At 38.9% G+C, this 9,656-nt stretch overlaps 2 protein-coding genes across 3 annotated transcripts in view; one reads left to right on the top strand and one right to left on the bottom strand.

The window, feature by feature from the left end:
* The first annotated feature begins 76 nt into the window (after positions 1 to 76).
* On the top strand, positions 77 to 1,601 carry LOC112572359 (5-hydroxytryptamine receptor-like). Its single transcript, XM_025251995.1, has one exon. It carries the CDS (start codon positions 116 to 118, stop codon positions 683 to 685), a length of 570 nt encoding a protein of 189 aa, XP_025107780.1. The 5' UTR covers positions 77 to 115; the 3' UTR covers positions 686 to 1,601.
* Positions 1,602 to 5,873: 4,272 nt separating this feature from the next.
* The window catches only part of LOC112572410 (universal stress protein A-like protein), a 29,348-nt gene continuing 25,565 nt past the window's right edge, over positions 5,874 to 9,656 (bottom strand). For both annotated transcript variants that reach the window (XM_025252080.1, XM_025252081.1), the window contains exons 3-5: positions 9,187 to 9,266; positions 7,174 to 7,265; positions 5,874 to 6,759 (exon numbers count right to left, since the gene is read on the bottom strand). In XM_025252080.1, the coding sequence (XP_025107865.1) occupies positions 6,508 to 6,759; positions 7,174 to 7,265; positions 9,187 to 9,202 (360 nt within the window). In that variant the 5' untranslated portion in view covers positions 9,203 to 9,266 and the 3' untranslated portion in view covers positions 5,874 to 6,507. The remainder of the gene's footprint in view (positions 6,760 to 7,173; positions 7,266 to 9,186; positions 9,267 to 9,656) is intronic.

Genomic DNA, 9,656 nt, shown 5'->3' with positions numbered 1-9,656 from the left:
CATCAATGATGGCCACCAAAGAAAGCACAAATGCCGAACAGATCCTAAAAGTCTCGATACCAGGGCTTTCCTCGGAAATGCCACCGAACGAATCGACTTGCAGAACGTGCAAAGCATGGGCAACGTCTCGGAGGTCAAAGTTCATAAATCTGCTCTTCTAAAACCTGATGACGGCGGTGTAGAAGGCAAGAGGTCCGTTTCAATGACAGGCAGTGCAGATGGGGTTGACCTCAACCTTAGTGTTGACCACTCTCTGCACCAGAACAACAGTACCGGCGTACAAAACACGCGAAGAGATCGTCAGGGGATGGTGCAAATCTCCAACAACGACTACAGCACGATGGAGGAGGGTGACGAAAGTGGACCGCCCTCTCAGTCGAGACTGACCGTTGTCGCTGGCAGCAGCAGCATGCAGGTCAAACCAACGACGACCAGCAGCCAGTCTTTGGCGCGTGAGAGGAAGCTTTTCCTGACCCTGACCTACATCATCGTGGCCTTCCTCATCTGCTGGATGCCCTTCCACGTGTCCTTCGACATCATTGCGGTTGACCCCGACCTGGTTCCCAGCAGCTTCTACGCGGTGACCTACTGGCTGGCATACATAAACTCGGCCGCCAATCCTTTCTTGTATCATTCCAGCAGCCCTGAGTTTCGCAAGGCATTCGCCAGACTTTGTGGCCGCTAGAGGGCGACAGTGCACAGCGCGTGTTCAAGCGCAGGAATCAACTTTTAGACACGTTGGTTTTCTTTGAATTTGCTTAAAACTTGCCAATGAACTCTAGCCACTGTCCCTCAAAGGATTTTTTCGCTCACAGCGAAAATTGAGGTTGTAAACATTTTATTGGAGTCTCGTGATCTCAGAGCCACGTGATGATTCGAATGTCTACACGTTGCCCGTTAACATTGCCTTCAAATCCCTCCAGAAGAAAAATGCGACGAATGTTATTCCTTTTTTTTTAATTTTTAATGTTCTATGATCTCAGGGTTTAGCGTGCTTCTGTTTTATTAATCATGGCTTAAAGTCGTGTTTAGAGAGTTTTCTTGAAAAAAATCTGACATATGATTCTGTGTTCTGGAAGCACCTCAATTTTGCTGATGTGAAGTGTTGAAATGTCTACAAAATTTGACCATCCTTCCTTGTAAAAAAAAATATCTAGCCATGTTTCTGCACAAGTCGATGATTCCCTCACCAAAACTTTCTTTTTCCAAAGTTTCTCTCTTTCCTAATCATCATTGCTTTCTGAGGATAATGCCACATTTGACAGAGCTTCTGCAGTTTTACTGATGTCATCTTTTGCTTGATATTGAGGCTAATCATTATCGGAGAACAAGTCGAGCTTGGTGTGTCATCCCAATTGCTCTCAGCATGAAACAATTTCATCATTTATCGTTCATTTCTTCTAAAACTCACGGAGATTTGCTTGTTTTTCGAAGGTTGGATGGAGTAAAGATTCTCTGTAAAGACGATTAAATTCCCTCCAAAACTTTGTTTAACTAAGGCAATGTACAGCAGCGGGGATTTTTGTGAGGGAGTTATGGGTGGCTGGGTCATTCCCGTATTTTGAAAAGCACATTTAATTGAAGAAAGGATAAACGAGATTTATTTATTAGCATATGCGTTAGTCTACTAAAAAAAAAAGAGATAAAGTGTAAGTGTGTTTGTCCGAAAGAGAAATATGAAGAGAGAGAATGGAGGGGTAGGGGTTATAACTGGTTGGGGTAGAGATAACAACTACTTTTTTGTATATAACGGAGAGCGCATCTTTATATTTTATATGTATATGTGTGGAGTGGGGAGTGAAGTTAGCATACATGACTACATCATGGCATAATCAGACTGCGCTGTAAACAAGTGGTTTATTCTTGTTGTCTCTTGTCTGGAGGTTCTACGATGAAGACTATAAATAATAAATAAATAATAACTATAAATACTGAACACGAATTTTTAACCTACAACGATACTGTAACTCACGCACATGCCCACGATATATGTGTAGTTACAGAAACAGAGAGAGAAAGATCCAATGTCCTTCATCATTTAAATAGTTTGAAAATCGAAATCCAAAGTTTGGAGACCTAGAGACTATGTGACAGACTTCCAGACGCCATCTCTTCATTACCGGAACCTGAAGCTCGTGGATCCTGATCGAGAAAATTGTTTTCCACTTTTTTACGATCGTCTCTCTGTCCGTCCATACTGTTGCTGGGAACAAGACTGGAATGTTCCGCCCAGACAGGCAGTAGGAGGAGACACCAAGACCTAGCTTCTAGTCCTGTCTGCTAATGAAATTGTATGTTTACTTGGCTGAAAAACTATCTTCTAAAAACTGTTTAATAGGCAAGGCATTCTAGAACACAAGTCAGTGATTTTAAAGAAAACTAGAATCCTTGACGTTTATCTTCGCTACTTAGAGATCATGATTGCCTGGTGCAAATATTTTATAAAAGTATTTGAAAAATTCCCCTAGAAATAAGTTTCTGTGTAAATATTAACTAAGACAGAGGGCAAGAAAATCCAAGATTAAGTGAAAGTAAATACTTAATTGTAAGGTCCTGCACTGTCCATACTTGTTTAGGGATCGTAGTGACACTAGTTTGTATAACTGATTGAAAGTTGAAACCTTTTGCGCAAATAAGGTTGAGATGCATATGATAGCAGATTATTTTTTTGTCTTTGCGATCAAAGCAGTTTAAATGTTTTATGTCTACTCGTAATAGACCTTTCAGTGCAAACTGTTAAACTTTTTTTTCAAATATGCCGAAAAAAGGGCATTGAGAATTAGTATTTTCATTATAGGAGGTGACGTAGAGGTCTTTTTCAGTTTTTCTTTTTTTTTTCATCTCTTTTTACCAGTCTATAGGTGTGGGGGGGAATGTCGTTTCTTGTGCTTCATCTTTGATTTTAAATAAATTATAACATAGAAACCACTCTCGTGCGTAATAGTTTTAATATGATTGTGGAGGTGTACAACTCTTTCTGTTGATATCTGTGTGGGTACGAGGGTCTATCATTTGCGCACGATTGGTGAATGTCTGGGCACGTTTTTATTACAATAAACATGATGCTATGCCACGCATTGTAAACTCTAAGTAAATGCAACAATTGTTAGGAAGTCAAGGCGGGGAATTGAGAACTTTGCCACAGAAACTTACCCACACACACACCCACACACCCCTACTCCTTCCCCACCTTCCTCTATTTCTCGTCAGCGCTTGTAGCAAAAAAGCACATAGGTCCACACACATCTACCGATATTTTTTTCTTGTATCAAACATTTTTTACTCTGCTAAAATTAAGAGCTCAAAATGACCTTAAAGTTTTGTATTTTTAAATTCTGTTACCCTCTCTTCTTATTAAGTCTACAAAGAGCATTTCGGAAATGTTGCGTTTAACAACGTTTATTCTTAATGACAATTTTTTACCTGACAGCACAATTAGCGATAGACTTTACCAAAACAGCAGAAAACTGAATGATTCTTACTGGGAGGGAAAGTTTCTATGCAACGCCAAAGTCATTGCTTTATTTATATTAATTTATTTTAATATATTTATAACTGATTTAAAATCTAATAATAAGAAACAAACAATTTTTTAAAGTAATCTTTTCACATAATTTCAGGAAGAAATCTTTGTAATTTCTGTTCTTTGCTATCATGTCCTTAAACCAAACAATTTGACAACCCGTGAAAATGTTTGCTGTAATTTCTTTCCTAATCAAAGTCAAGAAAAGAAAGAAAAATTAAAAGCAAAATTTAAATAAAATAACATACATAAAGGCAAAAAATTCAAATACAAGAAATGAAAAAAAGTTAATATAAATATCTTTAACAGACTATGTTGGTTTCTGAAAGCAGGAATCTTTACACTTATGAAAAAGCAGTCCTAGACATGTAAACACATAGTTTTATTGTGCGCCATCATCTTAGGGTGGGCTCGTGACATTTTGTCAAATGGATCTTTCAGTCTACTTGCAGGTTATTAAAAATACATATCAGCTCAGTAGTAGATCTTTGCTTAATTCCCAGAAACACAGCTAAATCGACTCTTCGTGTCATAAACGCACTTCATTCTGCTTCTGTTCCTAATGAGATCTCTCCACGAATGTCGCAACAAGGGTCGAAGTATTAGGACCAAACAGAATTTCTTTGCCAGTTATTATAACATGTTCTTTTTTTCAGAGTCTGTCAATATTAGTCTCTTAATACAGGGCTAGTCGTCGTTTCACCCTCTTGCCGTCATTAACCTTTGATTCTGCAGTTTCTTGGGTTTATTTTACGATTTTGTGACAACATGGATCTTCTTGGTACTACATACACAGCAAATTAGCTTCCCCAGCAAAATCCAGAAAACTGCCGTGGGGTGGGTACCCATCTGGAGAATGTAGTTAATGAGCACAGCTACCTCATCTTCGTTTACCGACGATCCAGCCAATCAAAATGCAGCTGAAATCAGCAGAGACTCCACCGGAGGCAGGAACTCATTACCAACATGCGAGTCTTTTTTCCATATATCCATGCTTATTCTTAGGCTTTTAGTCCGCAGTTCTGTAAAAAAATCTGAAAAATGATTCTGATCCATGTTTTTTTCGCTAATTAGGTATAAATTCTCCTTGATTGCGACTTAGAAGTTAGTTTGATTTCTTGTTATCACCCACTAGGAAATAAGAAATTGCTGATGCCATCCTCCCCAAGGTGTGTGAAATACCAGCTAGATAGATGTATCCTGTATTTGCATGCTGTACAAAATAAGTCAATTATTTATTCCGTAATTTACAGAAGACTAACTGGAGGATTAAAGATTTGATGTCATGAACCACTCCTGTCGTGATTTGTGTCAACCATTGAACGAGGATGTCTAATTAAGCTCTGTTAACGAGGTAGTGTTTGCACGCCCTAGCCTTACTGTTAAAAATGATTTTAAAGGGGAAAAATGCAGATAAATTGGAGGAAAATGTCGAAGCGACAAAGTACATAAAGCCTCATTAGAGTTCTCTGTGGTCTACAGTACCTTTCTGATGCTATTGTTCTTTCTTGTCTATTTAGTTGTCTATAATTACGAAGATACTACTGCACGACAGTATTGAAAAGAGTATTGACTTGAAAAGCTCTATACGTATAGACTGTTGTACTTTACTGTGACGTATCTTTCCTTAACTGACATATTGAGTGCGCTTTGTACCTGATTGTATTCATTTATAAATATTCTAGCATCCCTGATTAAATTATGGGTATATGCCTGTGACACCTATCCACGGTCCGTATGGGGACTGTACCTTTCTCCTTAATGTTTAATCACATCTAAAAGGAAACTCTTTGCTAATAATCGAATCAACCAACCAGATACAATGTTAAGAAGAAACCTAGAGAAAAGTGTATGAAGATTACAAGATCGAGAACCAGAGTTCGAATAATTCGTGTTTATAAATAACTTTCCTAACTGTATATTTTTATTTTAGGTTAATATTAACCTAGGTTTTATTTAGTCTTTATTTATTTTTGGTTTACAGAAATTTACGTGGAAAAATTTTTTCCTAAAGTAATTGGTACAGTGAGTCAGGGTCTGTAACTTCGTAATGCACGTTAGGAAGGACGTACTGGTTATGTCCCTTTATTCTTTATACGCTGACTTGAGACGCACATACAGAGGGCCTCTACACCTTCAACGATAGCTTTGTACCTGCTTGTGTAGATTACAAGACTTAATACATATTATGATTTTAATAGTTTTTTTTTTTATAGTTTGATCATCATTATCGCAGCGGCATTCACAGAAGCGACTCGCTAACAGATCTTGATATTTTATTTCACTCATTCTTTCAACTAATCAAATGCATAATGCAAAAAAGTAAATAAGAGACAAGAATGCTAAGACGTATCGAGAAATCAAATTGATTTAATGTCAGAACAATGTAAAATTCACATCATAGTAGAGCTGTGTATATTTATACAATGAGAATTGTAGGCCTTTAGCGAATTTTCTTTTAAAATAATAAAAAAAAACCTGATTTATCAACAACAAAAATTTTAAATAGAAATAAGCTTAAAGCATGTGCTTTGGAGTAATGGATGTGTTAGAAGATAAAAATAAAATAAATACTTTTTCAAATTTTTTTGCTATGGAATTAAATAGATTTTCAATAAAAAGAGTTTAAGTTCAGGATCTTGACATCTCTCCTTTCTGCAAAATTAATTTTTTTAGATTGATACACAGTGTATCTGGGTGTAAAGGCCTCATTTCCACCCGTTTTCGAGAAAGGCATTCAAAACAACATTATGTACTAAATCAAATAAAGTGTAGCTCTGTACTTATAACTACAAGGCAGCGGACAGACACTCTCAGATTATTTCTTGCTGGCATCCTGATATGACCATAATATTTTCACTTGCACGAGCCGTCCTTGATTTCCATTTCTCACTTAGGACAGTCAATCATTAAATAACCTTTATTAAAATGAGTCTGAGTGCGTCAGATGTAGCCTATAAGGCAAGGCCGACAATCGCGAGGCCTTATCCAAACAGAGAGTACTTGTTTCCCTTTGACTCTTCTTTCTCTTTGTGTTCAGGTTTGTTGCGGCACACCAGAACGGGTACAGGGGAATGGTGCAGAATGTAGTCGGAGATAGAACCCAGGAAGGTCCTCCGGAAGGTCCCCAGGCCTCGGGACCCGGTGACGACGTAGGAGGCCCCCACAGCCCCTGCATAACGCACCACACCGTGACCCGGGTCCTTGTCGTCCAGCGCCACGAACTCACCAGTCATCTAAGCACAAAACAAGACTTTACTTCACACGGAATAAATCCGAAAGAAAAACATATCATAGCTTGTAAGCATATCAATCTTTTCTCGTTCTTTCTTCTCATATTTTTATTTCAACTCCACACTTTGATATAAAAAGCAATTAAATAAGACAAACTTCATTGACCCTCTGTGCTTACCAAAGTGAGCAGAACGTAGCAGTTGAAGAAGATTATTAAGTAACCATTGCTTGATCTATTCGGCATGAATTTTCCAAAGAAAGACAATACCATGCAGCACGGCTTCAAGAGGCCACAAGGCATTAAAAATCACTACTTCTTTTCATGCTCTTGACATAGCGCTGAGTGGGCACAGTAAAGTTTAACTGATGCTTCGGGTGATATAAAGAGACATTGAAGTGCTTAAAAACAGATTTACCCCATATTCGCTCATCCTCTGGACAAACTTGTTTTTGATTATTTCTGTCTTCGCGTTGGCCTCCATGATTGCCTCCTCGATCTTCTGGGGCGCTGCAAAAATAAAAAAGACATTTTTTTTGCTTAAGGTATTTTTGCAACTTTTTATTTTATTGCTACATTTTATTTTGTTTAACATTTCTCTCTTTTCTTGAGGGATTTTAATGGTTCCTAAAATATTAGTATATCTTAGCACGTCAGAAGCATCATCTTCTTTGGTCTTTTCAAAATGATTGTCTATAGGGGCATCCTGGCAATGTCAATACCACATTCTCTCTTGATCATGATAAATGCTGAGGTCGGCCTAGTTCACTCTGGGATGTTTCGACTATTTTTGTCAATAACCTCTACGACCTTGCGTTACTGCAGCTTGTTCTGCGCATGCCCTGTTGAGCTCAGGATGAGCCTCCCTCTGTAAATTTAGTTTAGCTTTTTTTCTTGATGTTATCAGACGTTCTTTGTAAGATAAAACTATTTGTAACCCAAAGGCGTTAACGGCGTTAAATCTCTTTTGCAAGTCAAAATTCAAGTCCCGGGGCTTTCAGCAGGAGGAAGATGACAAAAAAAGTGCAAAACTGATTTTGAAGAAAAGAGAAATGTTATCTGCGTATTCTGGAGTCGTCTTCTGATTTTATACCTTCTTCTGAAAAAATAACTAGCAGAAATTGTGAACTGTCTTTATTTTTTTTTCTTCCTTGGTTGTAAGGAATTTGCTGACGTGAATGGCTTGTTTCTCTAGTCATGCTCTGATTCCCATGATGTCTGATGCTAACGATCTGGCCAGCAGTCTGCTTCTTGCGAGCTGGATCCTTACATCGATCACTACCCGCTGATAATCATTGGATAATGAGTTGATAATCATTGGATAATGAGTCAAAGTGTGAGTTGAAGTCGCCAAGTGGGACGAGAGGGTGCATACTGATCAAGGAGTTTTGTAAACTCGTCTATGAGTTTTGTTTTGTTTTTTTACTGGGAGGTGGAGGATAGAGGCAGAGCAAGGTCGCACGCTAATGACGGTGGCTCAGAATTAAAGTGAGTTTTTGAGATGATGAGACACTTCTTCAGAGAGTCTATGCAGGACAGCCATTTCCCCCAGCGTGTGATAGCCTAGGATAGGACTACAGGATACATTCTATTCGAACACGTCAGTCTCATCGCCAACAGGCTTCAGTCACGAGATCGGCGTTAGACTCGTGTATAAAGTCCGACAGGTTTAAGCATTGAAGTAGATGATCTTTAATTGCCCAGGAGTGTCCGTCGATACTGGAAAAGAGTTAATCAAGATCAGATTCCCCTTGTTCAAACCGCGCCGGTGGGATGAGGGCAGTATGCACCTCAACAGTCCAGGGAAGAGCATCCTCACAGATAAAATCGCTGTGGCAACTGTGTCCGTGATATACCTGGACATTCGCTTGAGAGAGGCACACGTGGATTGCAGGAGAAATAATAACCAGCATCTCTCTTTGTTGATGATTGTAAGATATTTTGTTGCCATCTCGAAGCGAGAGGCGTCTTCTTCTTTGATGAGCCATGGCCAGCGTGAGTCCCGAACAGCCAGGTGGACACAGGTGGACACAGGTGGACTGACTACACCTGGCCACCAGACACTTTCGGGTTGAAGACAGTTCGGCTACTATAGTACCAGCACCAATACCACAGATTTTCTGTTTGCAGCAAATCTCGCGTGTGTAAGAGAGAATGTGGCACAAGGGAAATGAAATTTGAACTCTGTGAGGTTGATGGCATGGAAGGTCATCACAACAAAGCACGGTCATAGGACCAAGCAGAGGTAACATTTGACAAAGTTCTGTCCACAAGTAGTGAATACACGCAAATACTACAAAAATGAGAATACAGGAAATGAAATACATATATGAATCCATGCATCCATTAACAAGCATTCAGGATCAATTGCAATGTACTATCAATAATAATGATATGCCTCAAAAAGCAAACCTTGCTCCAGTGCACTTACACTCGCTGGGACTCATGATAAACTCTGGTGTATTTACAACCACCACACGGTTCTCAGGCGATGACAGTGTGTTCTGTAAACTGAAAACAAAAGAAAAGTTCATCGTCAATAGGATTTCAGACATCTGAGAGAGTATTAGTTCCTAAAATATTATTTTTCACCAAAACGGAGAAAAAGGTGTTTCCTTTTTTTCCGTTAACAGTCTTTAACGACTATTGTACTCAGCCGCCTGGGAGTGAAGCTAGAGTAAATTGTTTCTCCAGGCGAGAATCGTGAAAAGGAAAAGTGTCTTGTTTTCGTAGTTAAGAAAGTGAAGAGTAGAATCCGCGACCACTACTTCATGTTTCTTGACCTCAAGACACCTAAATCTTTCGTACTTCGCGCTGCCCTCCTTCCCGAGGGCTTGCTTTTTACTCAACGAGAAACATCTCTTTCCAGTTTCTATGAACCTTTACAGCGTAAAGAATTTT

Source organism: Pomacea canaliculata, linkage group LG9 (assembly GCF_003073045.1).
Source record: "Pomacea canaliculata isolate SZHN2017 linkage group LG9, ASM307304v1, whole genome shotgun sequence".
In the NCBI taxonomy this organism is placed as follows: domain Eukaryota; kingdom Metazoa; phylum Mollusca; class Gastropoda; order Architaenioglossa; family Ampullariidae; genus Pomacea; species Pomacea canaliculata.
Note: the sequence above shows the minus strand (reverse complement) of the source record. Positions and strands in the feature narration are given on the sequence as shown.

What these genes read in the sequence shown, in the direction of transcription:
- LOC112572359 (XM_025251995.1), top strand. Translation starts at nt 116, where the DNA reads ATGGGCAACGTCTCGGAGGTCAAAGTTCATAAATCTGCTCTTCTAAAA.